The sequence below is a fragment of the Mobula hypostoma genome, chromosome 8, assembly GCF_963921235.1.
Source record: "Mobula hypostoma chromosome 8, sMobHyp1.1, whole genome shotgun sequence".
Lineage (NCBI taxonomy): Eukaryota > Metazoa > Chordata > Chondrichthyes > Myliobatiformes > Myliobatidae > Mobula > Mobula hypostoma.
In genome coordinates this window covers 144,827,564-144,852,891 of record NC_086104.1, presented here as the reverse complement: position 1 = coordinate 144,852,891, position 25,328 = coordinate 144,827,564, and the positions used below count along the sequence as shown (strand labels likewise).

The 25,328-nt window shown below is 44.7% G+C and overlaps 1 protein-coding gene across 1 annotated transcript in view; it reads left to right on the top strand.

Annotated features, from left to right (window-relative positions):
* LOC134351028 (probable JmjC domain-containing histone demethylation protein 2C) overlaps positions 1-25,328 on the top strand; it is an 84,930-nt gene that overhangs the window by 21,188 nt on the left and 38,414 nt on the right. The window contains exons 2-9 of the mRNA XM_063057010.1: positions 316-442; positions 1,313-1,444; positions 7,110-7,236; positions 14,157-15,433; positions 18,004-18,152; positions 18,464-20,226; positions 23,737-23,938; positions 24,669-24,886. Coding sequence (XP_062913080.1) covers positions 422-442; positions 1,313-1,444; positions 7,110-7,236; positions 14,157-15,433; positions 18,004-18,152; positions 18,464-20,226; positions 23,737-23,938; positions 24,669-24,886 — 3,889 coding nt within the window. The 5' untranslated portion in view covers positions 316-421. The remainder of the gene's footprint in view (positions 1-315; positions 443-1,312; positions 1,445-7,109; positions 7,237-14,156; positions 15,434-18,003; positions 18,153-18,463; positions 20,227-23,736; positions 23,939-24,668; positions 24,887-25,328) is intronic.

The following is a 25,328-nucleotide window of genomic DNA, read 5'->3' as shown; positions in this document are numbered from 1 at the left end:
TCTTGTGTCTATGTTCGGGAATATAATGACTTGTTGCCATACCCCACAGTAACTGGAGTTGCTCTGTTTGTATTACCTTCCTCTCATCTGCTGCTTTTTTATTTTTTTGCCTAGACAGAGGGTGGGATTGTGGCCTGGAATGCCAGCCAATTACTTGACCTTGAAGTGCATGATAGGTAGACCATACTGTGGGCGCGTCGGAGAGCCAGTGTCACTGCTCTGTTTTGGCCGAAGGCACTCGGCTCATTTCAATCCATCGGAGGGAAGGCCAGTCTTCCAAGGCCGTCGCCAACGTTGTGCCTGGTCTCTCCGCAGGTTGACGCTGCTGCAGCTGGAAGCAGGACCTCGCGGAATCCGACGGGCGGTGCCAGCCAGTGGTTGCTTCGAATGCGCGGACCCTGTGCCGAGTCTCTGCAGTACGATGATCGTTGTGAATGATAAGGTGGGGACTTCATGGCATTAGCTGTCATTCACTGGGGAAGCCCTGACCCACCTCTGTGTTAAGTTTAGTGGCTTCAAGGCCAACGTGTTGTCTTGCAGACATTAATTCCACCTGCTCTATAACCTTATGAACATTTAAAAGATTCCACCAGCCCTTAATGAAAAATAGATTTCTCCCCAGTGTCCAAGGCCACTGAAGCGTACAACTTAGCAGTTGAAGGAGGCTCGCTGTGCACAAGCTGGCTCCATGTCTTAAGGTCAAGTTTATTGTCAGATGCAAAAGTGCATGTGTGCACAAGCACTGAAAACCTTAAACTTCTTGCAGCATCGTGGCACACAGTATTAGGTACACAGCATTCCCATGAAAAAACATAACTTGCATAAGAAAAAACCAGTTAGAACAAAAAAAACCCATTGTAGTGCAAAGTGGTCATAGTGGTGCTATAATGAGGTGGCGATTAGAATCGTGTAGATTCACCAACCAAATGATTTTTACATAAATGATTGCACTTGGGTGACCCCATGACAGGAAAAGAAAGTAGTACATTAGATTAGACATCCTGAGCTCATGATAGGAGCTTTTGAGGTACACTTCTTTTATCTTATCGAGTGGGGGGGAGGGGGAGGAGAAAAAACGCATTTTACAAAGGGACTGTGTAGATTTGAAGCTCTGACAATCCCCTGAATGAGCGATCGCCTGTGATCAGCACTAACACGTGTGTTCTGGTGCATGAGGCAGAAAGGAATGAGTCAGTGAGATGTGAGGGAGCTCCTGGGGAACATAGACACCAGCGCAGACCTATGGGATTTATCTGCAATTGCAAAAAAAAAAATGGAAAATACACACTGGAGCCGGTCTCCTTATGTTTAGATCCCCGATGCTCGGAGTGTGGAACCTGCGCTGATTCAGGGGAGTGTGCTTGGAGACGAAGACCCGTCACCGTGTGACGGGTGCAGCACCTACGGGACAACTTTGCATCGAAGAAGTCAAGGCGATAGCCATGTGAGTGTCTGACCATTTGTCCTTTCGTAGCATCGTCTCCTTAAACATTGGGCCTTTCTCTCCAGAGGGAAAAGATTTAAAGGGGACCTCGGGGAAATTTCTCACACGCAGGGTGGTGGGGTATGTGAAACGCACTGCTGGAGGAAGTGGTTGAGATGAGTACAATTAGAATCCAGCTTATTATCACTGGCGTGTGTCGTGAAATTAGTTGTCTTTGTGGCAGCAGCGTATTGTAATACATAATTATAAAAACTGTGAATTACAGTGTATATATTGCAATAAGTATATATAAGCATTCTTTGTCCTACATCGATTAGAATTCCAGACCATCTACTTGGCACCAGTCAGTGTGGCTTTGGATGGGGCAGGTTTTGTTCTTACTCATTTGATTTAGTTTTTGAAGAGGTGATTGTTGAAGGTAGATCTGTGGGTGTTGTCCACATGGTTTTTAGTGTGGTGTTTGTCAAGGTCCCTTGTGGGAGGTTCAAACAAGTTTAACCTGCCTGGGATCCATGGTGAATTAGCCGTTCAGATTCAGAATTGCCTTCTTGATAGAAGACAGGGGATAGTCACCAATGGAGCTTATTCCGACTGGTGGTCTGTAACTAGTGGTGTTCCACAGGGATCTCTGATGTTTGTGCTATGTATAAATGACACGAATCAGAATTGGGTTTAATATCAGAGGCATATGTCATGAAACTTGTTGTTTTGCAACGGCAGTACAATGTAATACATAATAAAAGTGCGAATTACACTGAGTGTGTGTGTGTCTGTGTATATGTTTTTTTTCAATAAAAGTAGTGAGGTAATGATCATGGGTTCAATGTCCATTCAGAAATCAAATGGCAGAGGGGAAGAAGTTGTTCCTGAGTCATTGAGTATGTATCTTCAGGCTCCTGTACAAACTTCCTAATGGTAGCAATTACAACATTAAAAGACATTTAGACAGGTAAATGGATAGAAAAGGTTCAGAGGGCTATCAGCCCAGCACAGATAAATGGAACTAGCTTTGTCAGATATTTTAGTCACTATAAAAATGGGTTAAGCCGAAAGGACTGTTTCTCTATGAAATAACACTGTGCCTCTCCTAGGAAAGGTGCAGTAAATGTGCTAAGTGTCTAAATCAAAAGGGCCAGATACAATACGCCTGTGTGAAAGAACTGGTACATCTCATCAGAGATTGCGTGACTCAGACTTCCTAGTGAAGGGCTGTGAATGAGTGACAAAATGTGTGATTCTGAGCTTATTAGGTGCAGGGCAGTATTTAGCTCTGGCATATTTTAAAGATTAGCTTTATTTGTCACTTGTAGTGAAATCGTCGTTTGCATCAACGGCCCGAACATATGCTGGGGGCTGCCCGCAAGTGTTGCCTTGCTTCCGGCGTTAACATATCTTATCCTGCACAAAAAAATTGATTACACGTTATTGATTTTTCTTTGCCTATTGGGAATTATTCATACAGGTTGAATAAATATTAATAAGGAATAGTGATTTTTTTTTTGTTTGTTCAAACATTTAATTGCCTCAATTAGAAATGACCTGGGTGGCACTTCACCCGGTGTACTGAGTACAGTCTCGGTTTACTTAATCAAGAAAGGATACATTTGCCTTGGAGTGTGGCAAAGACATGCAAAACTGATTCCAAGATATAAGATTGCATGATGGGAGCCTAATTGGACCAAATCCATAATTCTCTAGAGTTCAGAAGAATGAGAGGTGATCTCATCCAATGTTACAGTGTTTAACAAGCAGGATGTTTTTCCTGAAAGAGGAGTGTAGACTTGGAATTATTATCTCACACACACACAAAAAAAAAGGTGGACTATCTGGGATGGGGATGAGAGTTTTTTTTTCGCCCACTGCAGGGCAGATCTTGGGAATTCTTTACCCCAAAGGTCTGTGGTGTTTCAGACACTGTCTATTCAAACGTCACATCGGTAGATCTTGGATACTGAGGGAATCGAGGAATATGGAGACAACGTAGGAAAATGGAGCTGAGGTAGAAGATCAGCCCTGATGCTGATGAGTGCTAGAACAGGCTCGAAGTGCCAAATGGTCATGAGATCGTAAGGTATAGGAGCAGAATTATGCCATTCGGCCCATCGGGTCTGTTCCACCATTCAATCATGGCTGATATATTTTCCCTCTCAACCCTATTCTCCTGCCTTCTCCCTGTATGTAATCTTTTATGCCCTTGCTAATCAAGAACCTATCAAACTCCACTTCAGATAGACCCAAAGACTTGGCCTCCACTGCCATCTAGGAGAGAATGAAATCCACAGATTCATTCTGGCTGAAGAGATTCTTCTTCATCTCTGTTCTAAAGGGACATCCTGAGGCTGTGGCCTCTGGTTCTGGACTCTCCATCTATTGGCAACATCTTCTGAAAGTCCACTCTATCCAGGCCTTTCAATATTCGAACAATCTTAATGAGATCCCTCCCCCCCCATTCTTCTAAACTCTAGTGAGTACAGGCCTTGCAGCCATCAAATGCTCCTCCTACATTAACCCTTCCATTCTCAGAATCATTCTTGTAAATGTCCTCTGGACCCTCTCCAATGCCAGCACACCTTTTCTTAGATATGGCCTCCTATCTTATTACTTTGTTCTTATTTGGGAAATAATTAAGAAAATGTCTCAATAGTCAAATGCAATCTTCTAAGGCAGGGGTTCCCAATCTTTTTAATGCTATGGACCAATACTTTTAAGCAAGGGGTCCCTGGACCCGGTTGGATACTCCTGTTCTAAAGAAGTAGCTCTGTGTGATTCAGATTTGACACATCGAGCCCCTTGTCAGATGTTTGGTGTAGCTGCTCAATTTTGCCTAAAGCCAATAAATAATTTCTCATTCAACATTTGCACACTCCCTCTGTTAATATCACTGCAATTGTTTAGTGTAACCGGCCCAAAGTCCATGGCAATCTCCTTCCAAAGACATCTATTTTATGTGAGGGCATAAGTACCGAGGATGAAGTTGTTTTCATGTCAGTCACCTCTCCTTATCTTGCATGTTCTTCTGCTTCTCCAACCACCCAAAATCTCTGACGTCCAACTCCAATGCTTACTGTGTGCTCTCTGAGTCCATGTACTCGAGATGCTGCTGCAGGCAAGGTCCTTATCGTTCCCGCAGCTCACTTGTGCACGTGACAAAAGTGTGACCTGACTTCAGGGTTCAATTGCATTTATTTTTCACGCATACAGTACTGTGCAAAAGTCTTTGGCACACATCTGTAGCTAGGGTGCATAAGACTGTTGCACACTACTGTGTCTGTCGATGTGAAGTGGAGGGTGAGTTTGTAAATCTGGTGAGAGCAAAGCATGTTGGGAATGGCGAGGGTAGAGTGCCGTGGGAGAAGTGTGAGAAAAGTAGCAGAGAAGGAGCACCAGGCGGGGTGCAGATACACTCAACCCTGAGATTGATTTATTGATCATTACAGAATGTCTCTCTCATGCTGCTTGCTCTCTCCCCTCTCCCTTCCCCTTTTCCAAACCATAATTCCCCTCTCTCTGCCCCCTCCCCACTCTCAGTCCACAACAGAGACATGTCAGAATCAGGTTTATTTTATCATGACTCTCATATGTCATGAAATTTGTTTTTTTTTTGGGGGAGGCAGCAAAACAGTTCAATACATAAAATTACTAGAGTACCGTACATTGAAACATACAGTGAAATGCATCGTTTGCATTAACAACCAACATAACTAAAGGATGTGCTGGGGCACACATTCTGGTTTCAGCATAACTTTTCCACAGTGTTCAGCAGAACCACACAAGACACCCAACAGAACTAGTGCAACAACAAAAAAACAAGCCCCTTTGCTCCTTCCCTCCCACTCATATACACAGACAGTCCTCCAACCCGAGGAGAGGTCATCTCTGGGCTTCCAGCCTCCAGTGGACTTGCAGACCCTGGGCTTTAGCCACTGGGCCTTGACTTCCAGGCTCACTGACTTTGGTCTTCAACCTCCAAGCTTTGATCTTCGCTATCTACCTCAGGACCCATGAATGATGGAAGCCTGAACTCTAGGCCTCCAACTCCAGACTCGCCAATGACAGGACCCTGCACTCCGGGCCTTGAACTCCTGCCTTGTTGACTTGCTGACCTGGGGGTCACCGGCCCTCATGTCTGCCGCTTGCAAGAATCTCTGATCCTGGGACATGGGGCTGGGGGCGAGGAAGGGGTGTGGTCAACCGGGGGGAACTCGCTGACCGAGTGGGTGGCCACCAGCCCACATACTTGCTAGTCATCGCCCACAGTTCTTGTGGGCTTGGCATCCATTCACAGATGCCCTTAGTTGCACGTCCTCATGGCTGGCCTTTGATCTTGGAACATTACATTAAACATCTAGAACATGAAGGCCTAGACTCCAGCTTTACCTCTAACTCCCTTACGTTCCTGCCCCTAAACCCTAACCTGACCAATGTTCCCTCTCTGAATCCCCCCCAAAAAATGTCCCTATGAACCTAAAAAGAACTAAGCCTGACCCATGATCTCGACAGAGCCACAGCTTAGTGGCATCCTGATTGGATGCCTCCAGACTTGACCCCCAGGTCATATCTGATTTTTGTTGTTGATGGCCTTCCCTTCACATCCTGGGGCTCTCAACTTCATCTCCTCCAAATCCATTCCCGTCCTCTATACCACCTCCATGTGCCATAACACACATCAGCATTAAATCTGTGCAAAAGTCTTAGACACATGTATATAGCTAGGGTGCCTAATGCTGTATTTGTCAATGTGGATCAGAGAGCGAGTTTGTAATCTGGCGGGAGTAAAGGATGATGGGATGGCGAGGTTGGAGCGCTGTGGGGGTGGGGGGAGTGGGACAGGTGGCAGAGAAAGAGTGCTGGGGTGAAGAGGGGGTGGTGTAGGTGCAGACACACCCAGTCCTGAGACAATAGGCAAGGTTATTTGATTCCAAATAATTGGTTTATTGATCACTACAGAATGAGTCTTTGGTGCTTCCCACTCTCTCCGCTCTGTACAGTGTTCGCAATACAGTTTCTTTGTTTCTCACTCCCGTACCTTGTATTCCTTTTCTCCTCTCACTTCTGCCCCAATTCTTCTCATTTTGTTGGTCTTCCTCTTTTATTCCCATTGCTGTAGAAACCAAAGCTGAAACACTGGGGCTGCTTTCATGGAGTACACAACCAACCTTGTCAGTTGTTTCCATAGCGACTCCTTATTGGGTATGGTTGCAAATCCTGGAGTTATCTTGCCCTCTTGCTTTTCCTTGAAATAAGGCAAATCACAAATGGTTAGGAATACTGTAATGAGGATTTTTGTTTTATTCAATAGTGTTTTTTTTTAAATATCTTCTAAGCATTTCTATTGTTAGATCCCAGGAGCAGAGGTCAAGAGGCAGTTCAGTATTGAAACTCATTAGTTGAATTTGTTTCCCGTGGTAGATAGGTTAGCAGCCATCAATTCTGAAAAGAACTAGAGTTAACATAGTCAATTATGATCTGAGCGAAAATATTATCCAAATGAATTGTGGAAGCAGATTAGATAGTATTGAAAAGGTCATTGCATAAATTTTGGAAGCAACGCAATTTGCTGGAGGTAATTGGCCAGCTATGTACGCCACAAAATATGGTTGGGGCTTAGCAGGTTGAAAGGCATTTTGTGCTGTATCTGACATGACTCTGTATTCTGTACTTTCAGAGACAGTTCTCAAGTCCGCCCATGAGCTGCCACTCCTCGTTTCCAAGGCAAACAGCAGAGCAGCACCACAGCAACAATAATGGGAGGGGGAGTCCCTCCGAGTCATCGGCAAGCCACAGCAGAGAGGGTATGACCATAGAAATTATGTTGGAAGGAAAACCTTTGGTGAATCAAGGGGGCTGAATGATGTAGTCCTGATGAGTAAGAATGCAATTTGAGCCTGTAACATTGATACAGAGGTGATATGAATCTGGCTGTTGGTGGGCAAGGAACATAGTGCCAAGCCAGACTAATTCGGCATTGATCTAGCACTCTCCTTGCAAGGCCAGAGGTTGAGAATCCCTGCACGTTATATGTACATGGGAATACAACAGAAGCAAAGCTGAGGGAACTTTGCTCTGTATATGCTGGGACTAGTTAATTGTTGCAAGGTGTTAGGTTGAAAATTAAGCTGTAACATCGGAGGATGCCAAAACTCTCTAGGGTCAAAGTAAGGTGGTGATATTACTGATAGTAATATCAGTAATATCACCACCTTACTTTGACCCTAGAGAGTCCAGTGAAAGGTTCAAATTTAACCATAATAACTAGGAAATTTAAAAATGAGTTACTTATTTAATTAATATTTAAAATTACAAAATTAAAATATTCTGTCTTCTTTCATCGTCTCCAGTCCTGACAAAGGGCCTCAGCCGGAAACGTCAACTGTTTATCCCCCCCCGACCCCGTAGATGCTGCCTGACTGAGCTCCCCTAGCACTGTGCGTGTGTGTGTGTGTGTGTGTGTGTGTGTGTGTCTCTCTCTCTGTGTCTCTGTGTTTCTGGCATCTCCAGAATCTCTTGTGGTTATGATTAACTAAAACCGGCCCATTAACAGGGAGAACAAGAAGAGCCAATAGATGTAATGGAGGCTACAAAACCAAATGATTGTGAAAACCCACCTAGTTCACCAGTGTCTTTCAGGGAACATAATCAACTGCCTTCATCCAAATCTGGTCACCAGTGCACTATAGACCAGTAGTCAAGATTGCAGATTCTTAATTGCCTCCTAAGGCACTGAATTCAGATTTAGATGGTAAATGGCTAGCAAAGATTCCAGCATGTCATGAATGGATTGGAAAATAGATTAAGAATTGTGTTGAATCACTGTTGGGATAATATATGATGGATTGCCTGATCACGCATTGGATATGTGTATTCCATTATGTATGTGTAGAATTATTAGGCTTGACAGGCCAGGAATTCCCTTTATTGTGTCCCATCTGCTTTAGAGTCATAGAAAACTACAGCACTGAACCAGGCCCTTTGGCCCATCTCGTCCGTGCAGAACAATTTAAACTGCCTACTCCCATCGACCTGAACCGGAACCGTAGCCCTCCATACCCCTACCATCCATGTACCTATCCAAACTTTTCTTTAGTGTTGAGATCGAGCTCGCATGCTCTCCTTGTGCAGGCAGCTTGTTCCACACTCTCACGACCCTCTGACTGAAGAAGGTTCTCCTCGTGTTCCCCTTGAACTTGTCACCTTTCACCCTTAACCCATGAACTCTAGTTGTAGTCCCACCCAACCTCAACTGGGGGGGGGAAACCTGTATGAAAAGATTCTTGGAATCTGGGACACTTCTCCCATAGCCAATGTGCTGTATATCCACATGAAGCCTTGGCTTTTCAGATATTACCTTTTCGTAATTCCATTTTTCAATGTGGGCGCCACTAACAAGACCAGCGAATGTTGCCCTTGAGAAGGTGGTGATCAGCTGCAATCTGGAGTGAAGATATTCCCATAGTTAGATTGGAAGTTCTAGAATTTAGATCCTATAACATTCAAAAGCAATGCTGCATGTTTGCAGGTTGTGTGTGAATTGGAGGAGAACCTGCAGGTAGTGGAGCTCCTATGCAGCTACCTCAGGGTTTCCCAACCTGGGGTCCATTGTCCCCTTGCTTCATGGTTTTGGTCCAAGGCATAAAAATGGTTGGGAACCACTGACCTGCTGCCACGTTGATGATAGAAATCACAGTTTGTTTAATTGCTTGATGGAAAGTACCCCAAAAGTACTCTTTGCCCTGAGCCGATTAGAATTCCAGATTTTCTACCATAGCACAAGTTGGTGTGGCTTTGGATGGGGCTAGTTGTATCTTACTAATTTGATTAGGCTTTTTGAGGAGGTGAGTGATGAAGCCAGTGGAAGTAGTGGTGTTGTCCACATGGATATTAGTGAGGTGTTTGACAAGGTCCCTCATGGGAGGCTCATACGAAAGTTTAACAGATCAGCATATAGGAGGGAGATTGAAAACCTGGCTGAGTGGTGCCATAACAACAGCCTCTCATTCACTGTCAGTAAGACCAAGAAGTGGATTATGGACATCAGGTTGAGGAAACCAAAGGTCCATGAGCCAGTCCTGATTCGGGCATCAGAGGTGGAGAGGGTCAACAACTTTAAATCCTTGGCGTTATCATTTCAGAGGACCTGTCCTGGGTCCAGCACATAAGTGCTATTACAACGAAAGCACTTAGAGGTTTGCAACACAGCATCTGCAGATCTTCTCTTGTTTATGGTTGGACTTGGAAGTCTGTGAAGATTCGGTATAACTTTGTCAAGCTTCTATAGATGTGCGGTGGAGAGCATACTGACTGGTTACATCAGAGCCTGGTATGGAAACACCAATGCCCTTGATGAGAAAAGCCTACTAAAAATGGTGGATACGGCTCAATTCATCCCCACCATTGAGCACATCTGGAGCGGTGTGGCAGGAAAGTAGAAACCCTCATCAGAAACTCCCACCACCCAGGACATACTCCCTTCTCGCTGTAGCCGTCAGAAATAAGATAAAGGGCAAAAGTTTAGGGGTAACACAAGGGGGAACTTCTTTACTCAGAGGGTGGTAGCTGTGTGGAACGAGCTTCCAGCAGAAGTGGTTGAAGCAGGTTCGATGTTGTCGTTTAAAGTTAAATTGGATAGATATATGGACAGGAAAGGAATGGAGGGTTATGGGCTGAGTGTACGTCGGTGGGACTAGGTGAGAGTAAGAGTTCGGCATGGACTAGAAGGGCCGCGATGGCCTGTTTCCGTGCTGTAATTGTTATATGGTTATATGGAGATTTGGGACTCTCATCTCCAGGTTCAGGAACAGTTATTACTCCTCAGCCATCAGGCTTTGAACCAAAGAAGATAACTTCACTCACCCTAATACTGATATATTCCCACAGTCTTTGGGCTCAGTTTCACACAACCTTTGGATTCATTTTCATGGACCCTTCAACTCTTGTTCTCAATAGTTATTGTTTTTTTGGTATTTGCGCAGTTTGTTGACTTTTGCATATGGGTTGTTTGTCCACCTTGTGAACGGTTTTTCAATTTATTCTAAGGTGTTTCTGTGTACATTACTTCTGTGAATGCCCACAAGAAGCTGAATCTCAGGGTTGTATATGGTGACATATACATATATATAGATGATAAATTTACTTTGAACTTTGAATATAGATGAATTGCAGGAATAGGCAGAAAAATGGCAGATGGGGTTTAACCTGGCCAAATGTGAAATGTTGCATTTTGGGAGATCAAACGTAAAGGAATAGTACACTGTTAATAGCAAGGTTCTTTACAGTGTTGATGTGTAGCGGGATCTTAGAGTTCGAGTTCATAGCTACGTAGGTTGATAGGGTGGTAAAGAAGGCATATGGCCTTTATTTATTGAGGATCTGAGTTCAAGAGTTCGAACATGTGGCAGCTTTATAAAGCTCCAATTAGGCCGCATCTGGAATATTGTACTCAGTTCTGATCATCCCTTTTTCGGAAGGATGTCTAGGATTTGAAAAGGGTGCAGAAGGTAGCACTGTGGTTAGCACAACACTTTACACTACAGGCAACCTGGGTTTAGTTCCCCCAGTTGCCTGTTTGTACATTCTCCCCGTGACCTCATGGGTTTTCTCCGGGTGCTCTGGTTTCCTCCCACGGTCCAAAGTCATATCGATTGTTAGGTTAATTGTTCAGTGTAAGTTGTCCTGTGGTTAGGTAGGATTAAATCAGGGGATTGCTGGGGGTGTGACTTGGCTGGTTGGAAGGGCCTATTCTGTGCTGTATTTTTTTTAAAGTTCTGCTAGGATGTTGTCTGGATTACAAAGGGTAGGAAAAACGGGTTATTTTCTCTGCAGAAGGGAGATGTCATCGAGGATTATGAGAGGCATAGAAAGAGTAGATAGCTGGTATGTTTTCTGAGGGTTGAAATGTGTAATACCAGAGGGCATGCATTTTAGTTGAGGGGGATAAGTTCAAAGGACAGGTACATGGCAAGCATTTTACACAGGCTGTTGGGTGCCTGTAGTGCGTTGCCTTGGGTGGTAATAAATACAATAGAAGTGTTCAAGGTCTTGGGTAAGAACATGTATGGAAGAACATGGATATTGTATAGGCACTGGGAATTAATTAGATCCTGCCTACCTGTTGAGTTCCTCCAGTATATCATATAACATACCAAGAGATTCTGCAGATGCCGGCAATCTTGAACAACACATACAAGATGCTGAAGGAACTCAGCAGGTCAGGCAGGTAAATGGGAATAAACAGTCAATGATTTATTTGGGCCAAGACTTCCTGCATTTTAAGTGTGTTGCTCAGGGTTTCTAACATTCCAAGGTTAGCGTGACACTGTTACAGCTTGAGGTGCCGGAGACTGGAGTACAATTCCAGTGTTCTCTATACATCCTCCCCACGGAATGCATGTGTTTCCTCGCCCAGTCCCAAGACGTATCAGGTAGGTTAATCGGTCATTGTAAATTGTCCCGTGATAAGGTTAGTATTAAATCAGGTTTGTTGGAGGTTGCTAGGTGTGTGGCTTGAATGGCCCACTCCAGACTGTATCTGTAAATCAGAGGTCCCCAACCTGGGGTCTGTGGACCCCTCAGTTAATGGTAGGGGTCCATGACATATATAAAAAAAAGTTGAGAACCCCAGCTCTAAATAAATAACTAAATCTGCAGAATCTCTTGTGTCTATAATTACTAATTTAGTTAATTCAATACAACAAAGGGCCTGTTCTTGTGTTATACAGTAGTATACACTAATGGTGACCTCCTGTCATCCCTATATTCAAAAGTTTGAAGTAAATTTATTATCCTGGTCGGACATGGCAGGGAGAGTTTTCTTCCTTCTCTCATCTGCATGAGATGTTGGATTTTCGAGAGACTTTGAATTTCTTTTACCGTGCCCATGGCCTGTTTGTCGTCAAGTTACGGTATTGCTTGCACTGTTGTAACTATATGTTATAATTGTGTGGTTTTTGTCAGTTTTTCAGTCTTGGTCTGTCTTGTGTTTCTGTGATATCACACCGGAGGAATATTGTATCATTTCTTAATGCATGCATTACTAAATGACAATAAAAGAGGACTGCATGTCCTGATAATCTAATCTAATCTAAATTTATTATCAAAGTACATATGTCACCATAGACTACCCTGAGATTCATTTTTTTGCTGACATTCACAGTAGAACAAAGAAATACAATAGAATCAATGAAAAAATACACGCAAAAACTGACTTCCTATCATAGAAGTGCAGAGGACCTTGTGATTAATGCAATCTTAACACTAGCTATTATTTATGTAATTCTTCTTTCTATAGATAAATGTTTAATGTGTTTTCTAGGCATGTGGTCAACAATTGCAGAAATAAAGACATGTGAGATAGGTGAATATCCAAGATTAGAACCTCAGCAGCTGGTGAGGCAGTTGTCAGAAGGAGAGCATTGAAAATAAGGACCGAGAAGAAACAAGTGGAGATATTGCTTGCTTGTGGGAGGCCAGGCTGCGGAAATATTTTTGCACCCTAAGACAGGAATGCAATCACAGAGCTGGGACTCGGTGTGACTCAGTGAGCAGGATTTCATGTGGGTCAGGGCAAAGACCCCAGGGTTTTGGCTGAGCTCTCAGAATGCCCGCCTGCCAATCACAAGTTCAGACCAGTCTGGATAGAGGATGATCGTACACTGGCCAGCCAGCAGAGCGTTCATTCCTGACGTGACCCTGTGTCACTCAGTACTAATTAGACATCGTGAACTCAAAGCTTGAGGTCAGAGCAAATCTTTTTCAAGAGTGAAATGCAATATCAGTAATACTTGGGCCAGATTGCACTAAGTACTCGTGACACTCTGAGCTTTGCATGGTCACTCAAAAGAACTGCCCATACGTGATAGGCACAGCTGTTAATGTTAAGAAAGTTAAGGAGTCACAACAAGTGGTTAGAATTAAGCTTAAGAAGCATAGTTGTTAACTGACTTATTGTTGTCGCACATACCAAGATACAATGAAAAGCTTTAGTTTTATATTTGTGTGTGGAATTATCCAAACAGAATATCCCACATATAAATACACCATAGTAGTGGAAAAGGGGAGGGGGAAAAAAAACAAAGCACAATTTGGAGCAGCATGGTAGCATAGTGGTTAGCACAATGCTTTACAATGCTCATGACCCGGGTTCAATTCCCGCCGCTGTCTGTAAGGAGTGTTGTACGTTCTCCCTGTGACCACGTGGATTTTCTCCGGGTGCTTCAGTTTCCTATCCACAGTCCAAAGATGAACCGGTTGGTAGGCTAATTGGTTATTGTAAATTGTCCTGTGACTAGGCTTGGATTAAATCGGGGGATTGCTAGGCAGCGTGGCTCAGTAGGCCTATTCCATGCTGTATATAAATAAATGTTTTAAGAAAGTGTTACACTTGCACAAAAAGTGTAGTGTTGGCAGACAAGTGCAAGGACCACACTGAGGTAGATTGACAGATCAAGAGTTCTTCTTTATCAGTAAGAGGTCTGTTTAACAGTCTGATAACAGCAGAAAAGAAGCCACCCTGGAGCCTGGTGGGACGTGCTTTCAAGTTTTTCTAGCTTCTGCCCAATAGGAAGGGGGAGAAAATAGAATGATCAGGGTGGGAGAATCCTACCTTTTCAGTCTGAGTGTTCCAATTGATCTACCTGCCTATCACGAATGCAAGGCATGAATTTGTCCCATTTAAAAAATATTACTTTGCATTAATATTTCTCCTTCTGTTTACCAGGGAACCAGCACTCTGAAGGAGCAGAGACAAAAAACCACAAAAGAAAGCTGTATCACGGAGAGGAAAATGATATCAATTTACCAAAGCTACCGAGGACGACCCATCACTCCAGTGCAAGGCTGGAAAATGGTCACTTGCGATTTCCACAGGGCGCAGAACAACAGGGCAGAAAGGACGCACTATTACCAGGTCATAAAGATCTCAGAGGAACAGAGGAGCTGGGACGAGTAGTACGTGATGGCAGTAGTCAGTCTAAAACTTCTCACCGGGAGCAACAATATGGAGCAAATCTGGGTGCCCAGGACAATCCAATCAAGCATTACCATAATGGAAAAGGAGAACTGAAATCGAGTTGCACCACTTACGAAAAGGTATTGGCTCAGGGTTCTCTGACGGACAATGACAAAGTGGCCCTCCGTAAAAATGCAACTTGCTGCGATCATCTGGAGGATTTGGGAAGGGCACCGTTGCTATTCCCTGCCAACTCCGTCAGTAAGCCAAGCAGTGGGAACTGGAGAGACACTAATAAACTATTTATTGGGAAAGATGGCCATAAAATGGACATTCTAAAAGGCCCATTGCAATCTTCATTCGACTATCAGGCATCTCACAGTTCAAAGTTCAAATCAAAGGAATCATTGGGCATGGTGAATCGTTCAGATTGCCATGATTTGCCTGCACATAAGGAGGGGAATGCTGCAGATGCACTTTCTAAAGTTTCAACTTGTGACAACGGTCATAAGTTTGGCTTTCGGCACCCTTCACCCAAAGCCAGCAATGCGGATGGATCAAAGAAGACTTTGGTTTTGAACAAGAGCGATCCATCTCCTTTGTACAATGGATCTGGGGTTCTGGATGCCACCTGGCATCCATTCTACTCTGCACCTGCGTGCACTGAAATTGCAGGACCTCAACTTGTTTCTTACGTGACCACAGATGCAGGATCAAGCACTTACTCACCGTTACATGCTCATTTCCCGCACTTCCTCAGTGGCAGCTTACCTGTCGGCCATCAGTCATCTCTGTCATCACTGCTGGCTCTCAGTCCTCACCTGGACTCAACATACGGCAGCAGTATTGGACCTCTTGCCTCCGCTTACAGTTGTTACCATCCAAAGCATCTCCAAGCCTCCAGCCAGGCCCAACTAACTGCAGCCTATGGGCATCTCGGCCTCTATCCCGCAATGTGGCAAAATGTGAACATCGACGTCCACTCAGGGTCAAGGTTATCGGCTGCACATCAGGGCTATGCGAACGGAGAGCCCTCCTTTAATATGGTTGGTACCAATACTCGCACACTAAGACTATTAAGCAAAATTTTTAACCATAAATTGTTTGGATTAGGTGAAATAAAGTTTCACTTACTGCCACTACACTGTGCTGGGATTTAGGGCAATAATAAAGGAACTCTATCTCTGCTGGTGTTCAGGGCTTCATTTGTCATGTCAGTAACTGCCTCTTAGTTCTGGTGGAGACTCAGGAATACCATCACACTCAGTTGTAGAAGAATTCTTCATTGCTCTTTCCATAACAATTTTGTTTTACCAGTCAACCCTGAGCTGACTGACACCCCCCCCCCCCAACCCCCGGACCTGGAGGTCCAGTGGACCACTCTTACTCTGGCCTCTACCCTTTGACCTGTTTGGCATGGGTCACCCCACCAAAAGGCAAAGCCTAAAAACCCTGACTCCAGCCAGCATAGCTCCCAGGTCACTGAGGCACACAAACCCCACCAACCCCCATGACAAGGTTGTGGTCCTCTTGGAGGAAAGTTTCAGATTGAGATAAATTTTATATCCAAAATAAGGAGCGAGGATACCATCAAAGAGCACGTATAGAGAATTGTCAAGGGACTTGATTGTTTCTTGGTGACAGAATTCGGAAGAGAAGTGTAATTGTACTTTCCAGGCAAATAGACTAATGTTATTCCCACTTATCTCCTCAATATTAAAGAAAGAGTACACACTTTATAAATTGTTATTCTTGTATTATAGGCAAATGTGGCAGCCAATATGTATAAAGGAAGTTCCCACAAAGTGTAGGGGCAAATAACTGTGGTCTTGTTCATCCGCGGGACAACACACCATACTGGTCTTCAAACAAGGCAGTGAGAGCCTTTGCAACCAGTCAGATGTAGGTTGGATTGCCCCAGGTTCAATCTGTAGTCTCCACCCAGTTATATAACGTATCTCAACACAGTCTGGGGTCTCTAACATACGTTACAAATTTTAGAAAGTTAAAGGTCTAATTCCTGATTTAAAAATATCCACAGATGTGTTTGCATGTGTGGTTGTTGCGCAAGGCTGAGAGAGAGCTTGGTGCCGATACCGCATTGTTGAAAAGCCCGCACGCTCGCTTCCTCCACGGCGGTGTTGCTGCTTACCGCGTACCAGGTCTGTGAGCGTGTACCCAACAGGAAAGAGTGAATGACCTGGGTCTCTTTTGAAAAGGGAATCAGATTAATTACCACTGACTTGAAGGACGTGGAGTCTGTTGTTTTGTGGTGGTGTACAAAGACATGGAATTGCTCCAAATTACAGAAATAAGTCAATAGTGCAAAATGAAGGAATAATAAGGTAGTGTTCATAAGTTCATAGACCACTCATAAATCAGGCAGTGGAGGGGGAAAAGCTGTTTCGGAATCATTGAGCGTGGGTCTAAAGGCTCCTGTACCACTTCCCCAATGGTGGCAACAGAAGAAAGCATTCCCGGGTGGGGAGGGCTCTTAGAAGGACGCTTCCTTCTTGCTGCACCATCCTTTGAAGATGTCCTCGATGGTGGGGAAGGCTTTGCTCTTGCTGGAACTGGCTATGTCTACAACCCTCTGCAGCCTCTTGCAATCATGTGCACTGAAGCCCCCTTACAATGGAACTAGGAGGAATCTTGTCCACTGTATATCTACAGAAAGTTTTAAGAGTCTTTGGTGTCATACCGAATCTCCTCAATCTCCTAATGAAGTAGAGCTACTGGTGTACCTTCTTTTGTGATTGCATCAATATGTTGGGCCTGAGGTGTTGATGTTCAAGAACTTGAAGCCACTCACCCTTTCCACTGCTGGCCCCTCAATAGCTGAGTGGTTGTCCATCTGGGGACTTTGAAACGCTGAAAGATCTTGGTTAAGTAGTTAGAGATGGAGTGTGTTCATACTGGCGGATAAGAGTTACAACACAGTTTGCCAAGCAACACGTGCAAAATGCTGGAGGAACTCAGCAGGCCAGGCAGCATCTATGGAAAAGGGAGAACAGTTGACGTTTCGGGCTGGGACCCTTCATCAGTACTGGGAAAAAGATGAGAACTCAGAGCAAGAATGGGGTGGGGGGGTAGGGGAGGGGAGGAAGGAGAACAAGGTGATAGGTGAAACAGGGAGAAGAGGGAGGGGTGAAGTAAAGACTTTACCAGACCAGGATAATCAAGCAATCCATTAGAAATTCAGGGAAATATGCCTTTCCCAGAGCAGTGGGAATGCAGTATCCCCTCCCCCTTGTAGAAGTGATGGTGGTGAGGACATGGTGGATGCTGAGTGTAATACAGTAGTAATTAATGGGAAGTTGGGTAATCACAGGAAGCAGGAGAGATTAAAAATGTTGATTGGACTATATTAAAATTGGGAGGGGGGATAAATGGCACATCAGCACAGGCAAGCAGGGCTGAATGGCCTGTATATTTGATGCAGATATTTTTTTTGGAATAAGGTGGGTCATGCCAGCAGGAAAGCGTAGCTTTGAAGGAAACTCTGGATACTTTCCCAATTCAGTTAATGATGACCATCATGTTGCCCGTATTTTTTTTTTCTCAAAGCAAAATTTTTTTGGAAAACTAATGCACATTAATCTGCTGTTTTGAACAGGGCTTTCCCAGCCCGTGGCCTCGACATCAATCTCAGAGAAATGGTGCTGATGACCAAGCAGAACTGGGCCAATATTCCAGCTTGTCCAACACCAAGGAGCTTGCAGCATCTTCTGGTCCGAAAGCGAATTCCACTTATGTTTACAAAGGGTATGTATGATTTTGCTCAGGAAACCAACGTTCCATTAACTCAGCCAACCTGTACACTGTCTACAAACTTCCCTGTTTAGGGTATGAAGTCAACAATCTTGGCAATGGCCAACCCTTAAGTTTTTCAGACATTGATTGGTTTGCCAAGTCAACTGAACAGCTAATCAAGCACTCTAATTAATGCTCCTTGCCATTCACCAGCTTTTTAACAGTGGACTGAACTGAATTTTATAAGTTTTATCATAACATGTACACCATAAAGAAGATGTGATCAAATGAATTCACCATGAACCTCTTTCCTTTCTTTATAGAGATGCCAATGGCACCAGAATGTATGGGGATTTTTTACACCCATTTCCATATGGTTTGGGGAAAGTTGAGGTCCAAACTGCTCCATGTTCCAAAGCTGGCATCCAACTAATTCCAGAGGGACAGCTGTACAAAGAGGCTGCCTTCAAACAGGACCTGGAATGTGCCAGCCCCACTGAAGCACACAGTGGCAAAAAGGACAATGCAAATATAATCGCAGAGGCAACGGACGGGAAACCACTCTCGCTGGTCTTGAAGAGAGAGCAAAAGACCAAATCTGGGGAACCTCCTCTGGTATCTTCCAATCTTGGGCCAGCTCCTAGCAGTAAAGAATGGTCTGCACCATCTTCGGGCTTCACAGTGTTGAATCGCTCTCCTGATTTTTCCAGGAAAATGGAACCTACCACCCAACATCAGCAGCTCATCAGTGATGAGAACCAAAGGAGCCTATCATTGGAAGCCACCTCCTTGTACTCAGCTGTTAATGGTGCCAGTCTGCAGCATCCTCCCTTTCATAGGTCACCAAGGGAAGCTGGGCCAAAGGTGAAAGATCAGTACGTACAGTATCAAGAACCACTTACCTTGTTTCCAGGCAGTTCATCAGGCAACAAAAATAACTTTCGAGACTTGAGTCATGGACACTTTGCACAGAAAAGTGATGTGCCTAAAGTCTTAGCTTTACCTCTGCCCCTTGCTACAACTATGGAGGTACACCAACCCGGTCCATTCCCCTTGATAATGCCAATGTCTAAGTCACCAGATGTAACTAAAATTCCAAAGGATATGGCAAACAAAGATTCCAATGGGAATTCCAAACACGGAAGACTGGAGTCTGAGAAAGCAAATCACATTTTTGGTGTTCATAATCAACTGCCTTCTACACCCTGCCTTTCAGCTACCACAAAGCAAATTACATTTGTCCCACAGATGGACCTGGGTGGGAAGGTAAGCCAAGGCACATACCCCACGATTGCTTATACTGACAATAGACACCTGGAGACAAATGCTGAGTGCAATCCTTCAAATCAAGAACATTGTTCCAAGTCACCAACCCCCCTGCCAAGCAGTCAGGGTTTGGCTGAATATAGTTACAATTTGTCTCCCTCAAAGGGTGCAGTAAATAGCAAACGAACTTTGGAGGTAACCAATGCCCCGGATTACTACACACCCAAAAAGTACAAGGCAGCCAGGGCAGCTACCCCTTGTCCCATGAAACCCACCAGTGAAAGCCCGACTTCTGTTCAGACTATTGATGTGAAAAGGGACGCAAATTCACCTAAAGTGCCCTCGACCAACGTCTCGCCAGTGAAGCCGGCATCTGTGCAAGATGCTTTCAGCGCGAGTCTCTCTCTGCAGTCCAACCTGCACAATTGCCACACAAAGCTGAAGAAGGCTTGGCTTACGCGACATTCTGAGCAAGACACCACGAGGGCCCAGCACACTGGCGATACTAATGGGGTGGATTCAGGGCAGACTGTTTCAAAAAGGCAAGGGTCGGAGCCGGCAGCCCTGCTTAGTGACCTGAAACAGCCGGAAGAACGTGAGAGGGGGACGCCAGCCAAGGGAGGCAGTGAGAACGAGCGCAGTGACCCAGCGGAAAGTAGACATTGGCTCAGGGCAAGGCGAGAAGCCAAGCTCAACAACCAGCACAAGTCCGGCCAAAAACTGGGGGAGAACATGGTGAAAAATAGCAGCAAGGCAAAGGAAGAGGAGGACCAGAAAGGAACCAGAAAAGCAGAAAACGAAAGTAGCAACAGGCAGAATGGTAAGTTGGCTTCCCTTCTCAATACAGAAAATGACGTAGAAAGATGACATTCCGCTTAGACCATAAGACCATAAAACATAGTAGCAGAATTAGGCTGTCCATCATGGCTGATTATTATCCCTCTCAACCCCATTCTCCTGCAAACTTTGACCTCCTGACTAGTCAGGAACCTATCGAGCTCCCTTTTAATTATACACAATGACTTGACCTCAAGAGCCAGATGGGGTAGATTGCGAGAGGGGTTGACAGAATTAGATTCTAAGTGGTTGTAGAGTTTGAAACCGTGGAGGTACAGTTTGAGGATGACCTCATGGCCAGTGTTCCCACATTTGTAATGACCCAGGGGGCCAGTGTCCTTAAATTTGTAATGACTTCAGTAACAAGCATTCTCATACTAGTAATGGTATTGTTGACTGGTGTTCCCAAATTTATAATGACCCTCAGTTACCAGCGTTCCCACATTTAGACCGTAAGATGTAGGAGGAGAATTAGGCCATTCAGCCCATCAAGTCTGTTCTGCCCTTCAATCATGGCTGACTTATTATCCCTCCTCAACCCCATTCTCCTGCCTCCTCCCCATAACCTTTGATGTCATTTCTGATCAAGAACCTCTCATCACCCTCCACTTTAAATACACCCAAAGACCTGGCCTCCAATGTAACGACTTCCCAGTCTCCCCACATTCGTGATTACCTCAGTGAGCAGCGTTTTCCAACTTGTAAAGAAAGCGATTAGCTTTATTTGTCACACGTACATCAAAGCATACAGTCAAATGTGCCACTTGCTTCAAATCAAATCCGCAAGGGTTGCGCTGGGCAGTTCACAAGTGCCACCATGCCTATGGCACCAACAGAGCATGCCCACAGCTCACTGACCCTAAGCATACACCTTTGGACTGTGGGAGGAAACTGGAGCACATGGGGGAAACCCATGCGGTTACGGGGTGAACGCCTAGACTCCTTACAGACAGCGGCAGAAAAAGAACCCCAATCTTACAGCTGCTGCTGTAAAGCATTACTCACTGTCAACACAGAGAAAAATCTGAGCAACACACACACACAATACTGAAGGAGCTCAGTAGGTCAGGCTGCACCTACGAAGAGGAATAAATACTCGGTGTTTCGGGCTGAGACCTGATGAAGGGTCTCAGTCTGAAACGTTGACTATTCATTCCGCTCCTTAGATGCTGCCTGACTTGCTGAGTTTCTCCTGCATTTTGTGTGTCAGAGTCGGAATTGGGTTTAATATCTCCGGCGTACTTTGTGAAATGTGTTAATTCTGCGGCAGCATTACAATGCAATACACAAAAATAGAGAGAAGAAGAAAACTGAATTGCAGCAAGTATATTGATTAAATAGTTAAATTAATTAAGTAGTGCAAAGAAATAGGAAATTTAAAAATAAGTAGTTAGGTAGTGTTCATGGGTTCAACGTCCATTCCGAAATCAGATTGTAGAGGGGAAAGGAGCTTTACCTGAATCATTGAGTGTGAGCCTTTAGGCTCCTGTACCTCTTTTCCTGATGGTAGCAATGAGAAGAGGGCATGTCCTGGGTGATGAGGGTCCTTAATGCTGGACGCTGCCACCTTTTTGAGGCACTGCTCCGTGAAGGTGTCCTGGATACTACTGAGGTTAGATTATGAAGACATGCAGTCCTCTTTTATTGTCATTTAGTAATGCATGCATTAAGAAATGATACAATATTATCACGATGGAGCTGACTGAGTTTACAACTCTCTGCAGCTTTCCTCGATCTTGTGCAGTAGCTCCCTCCATACCAAGCGATGAAGTCAGTTAGAATGTTCTCCTTGATGCAGCTGTAGAAATTTGCAAGTGTTTTTGGAAGAAATTTTGTGTGTTACTCAACGCACCCCTGCAGCATAGGCACTGAGTCGAGGGCGACTAGCACAGTAACCTCAGTGCTGTGAAACGCACTGTCGTAATGATTTTGATGCAAGGTTTCCACATTAGGCCTTGATTTCTTTTCCAACAGTCAGCGGCTGTCGTTAGAATGGTCACTTCCCAGCAGAAGATCAAGCAAGGATATAAAACATGAACTCTGCTTGCTTATTCCCATCCTAGTTCAGGGTTCAGTAACCTGGTAGGGACTTTATCTCAGAGGCTAGCCAGCATTCATAGACCCAGTCTACACTTTAACTAACAAGTAAATGGAAGCTCTGAGGGAAGCAAATTTGTCCTGCAATGTGTAGCAAACTCCAAATGTTTCAATAGATACATTTACTGTCAGAGGAATGTATACAATGTATATCTTGAAATTCTTTTTCTTTGCAAACATCCACAAAAACCGAGGAGTGCCCCAAAGAATGAATGACAATTAAATATTAGAACCCCAAAGCCCCCGGCAGCCTCCCCCTCCCATGTATAAGCAGCAGTAAAGCAACAGCCCCTCCCCCACCAACAAAAGGCATTGGCACCCCCCACCTAGCACTCAAGCATGCAACAGAACATCAGTAAAGACACAGTATCCCAAAGACTAATTCACCCTATAATTCGACATACCACTGGCTCCCTCTCCCTAAAAAGGGAAAAAGAGGTGTCCCCATTTCACAGTGAGAGGGGAGACATAACAAAACAACTCGCTGATTTATGGTGTTAAAAGTCTGTTGCGTCACTTTTTCCGAGCTCTGTGCTCAAAGAATCCGGGTCTCTGGGCACACAGCCAGCAGCTTCCGATCTTCCGTGTACTCCCACGACGCATCAAGCGGCAGCAACGGCCTGGAATCTGCCCGCCTCCAGAGCCACGAAAATCCGGCGCCCTGAAGGCGCGCTAGTCTTCCAGGCCACGTCCTCGGCATATCGAAAAGCGGCCCGTCGCGAGGCCCTGAAAGTGGGTCCCATTTCAGCAAAGAACCGAAGTCAGCGTGTATCTCCCGGCCAAGGTCTTCAAAAGAGCCTTGAAAGGGGAAAAAAAGAGATATCGAAGATAGAAATAGAGCTGTTTCCGAAGATTCAAGCAAAGAAATCGCTGTTTAGGTGCCATCATCCTCCTGGAGCTATTTCTGCTGAAGTCTGTTGCACAGAATTTCAGAAGTAAACATTATTACATTCTTTGTGTAGTTCTAAAATACTCCAGAGATTTCTTTTTCCTCAGTAGGCTTCATTTGCAGGAGTGCTTTGAATTATTAAGTGGTGGAGCACCCAGGGTAATCCTATAGTGTTGATCTGAGGTTGCCAAGAGCATTTTGTCTCTACTTTATGCTGATGATTTAACCCTATCCAAGAGATCCTTTTCTTCATGAATGAGTTACATCTGGTGATAGATCACCCTGCTGAACCATTTCCGAAACAACACTGTCGATCATAGTGCGGGAAAATGCCTCGTTTATTTGCCGTAACCTTCACCCAAAAATGTGCTGTGTGACAGAAGTTGGGGGCATTTCTACCGATGAAGTGTGTGGGGAAACGGCGTCCATTTTGTTTTAAGTCATTAATTTCAGAAGATGTAGAATTGTTGCTGTTTATATAATTGCCTCCTCTTGGGTTTCCCGCAGACCGATTGGACTTATCAGGCCCCAAAGAGCCCCCGAAGCCAGCACTTCTCAAGGGTTCAGGAGAATCATTTCTCCAGGATGTCCCGTGCACTGAGCTCTTCACAAACATCCCTCGCTGCCGAGATTGCTGGCCAAGTCGCAGTAGAAAGGGACAAGAATCACCTCCGTTGTCCTACTCTTGCAGGTTCATGCATCTCCGCAGGTATCTCACTTTTGGTGAATGGCACGGGGACGCTGGAGGACTTGGGTTGGGGGAATAGAACGTTGGAAGAATTGTGCACGCGTTGAAAGCAGTTTATGAATCAGAACAGATTTATTGTCACTGGCATACTGTAAGTTGTGAAATCTGTTGTTTTGTGCCAGCAGTGCAGTATAAGTAAAACAAATAACTCTGCTACAATAAAAATACATAGTGTAAAAGAGGAATAGTGAGGTAATGCCCATGGGTTCATGGACCATTGAGAAATCTGATAGCAGAGGGAAAGAAGCAGTTCCTAAACCATTGGGTGTGGGATCTGGGCAGAGGATGCCACCAGTGACCAAGGCCAATATCAGCAATGGAAAATGGGATAATGCCAAGGCCTATTGGAATAATGTCACTTTTTTTTCTCAGTAATGCTTAAATTAGGAAAATAATTTTTATAAGAATGCATTGGTGTGAGCAACTGCTCCTTCTACCTCCATCATACTTTTATTTAAGCCTGTGGTTTTTACTGTTGCTTTGCTTAGTAAGTAGAGGAATTTGTGTTGATCTCGGATGTGTCATTATCTGATTAAATTGTCTCTGACTGGTGTGCAAGGTTCAAGGTAACCACTGGGGACAGAACAGATGGGGTGTGTCATTGGAAAAGTCAATCACCTCGAGATGAGCTTCCCTCTGTACAGCCAAGAAGTTAATCTTGTATACTTTCACTCTCTTTTTCTGTTGTAAGGCTCTCTGTTGGTCGAAATGGAGGTCTGAAGGTCGAAGGCTTCTCCACAGAAGACCAGATCAATGAGGAAACCCCACTGGAGTCATTTACCAGTGCTGCAGAGAGTAGTCTGGACTCTGACACTTCAGCCTACATCTTGGGGCACGTGGGCGACCTTTTTTGTGGCCTCATGCTGTCTGAGCGGGGACTGCTCGAGCGGGTTGGCAAAAGCTATGATGGTAAGCATCCCATGGTCAACAGCAGTCATAAATCAGGATCTTGTAACCAACTGCAGACGTGGCTACATGCCAAATCTCCCCTCTTTGCAGGAGCCACGTTTCCATAAGGAATGTGCCAACAACGTGTGGCATACTTGCACAAGAGACAGTGGCTTGCGTCGTTCCTCTGCCACATCTTCCTCCTAGAATTCTGTCTCTCTTTTCTCGTGGCTTTGACTCCCAATGATAGCCTCCTGTGCATCACACAATCTGTGTGCACGTGTGGAGACTCTGAGAGTAGCGGCTAGCTAGCTATCTAACCACCATGTTGGTAGAGACACCCTAACCAGTGGCTGCCCTTCTTTTCTTTTCCCCAGGACTGACTGATCAGCAGTTGTAGACTGTCCTTTGAATCAGAGCTGGTCCTTTGTAGAGCAATCCATGTCTGGATTTTGCAACCAGA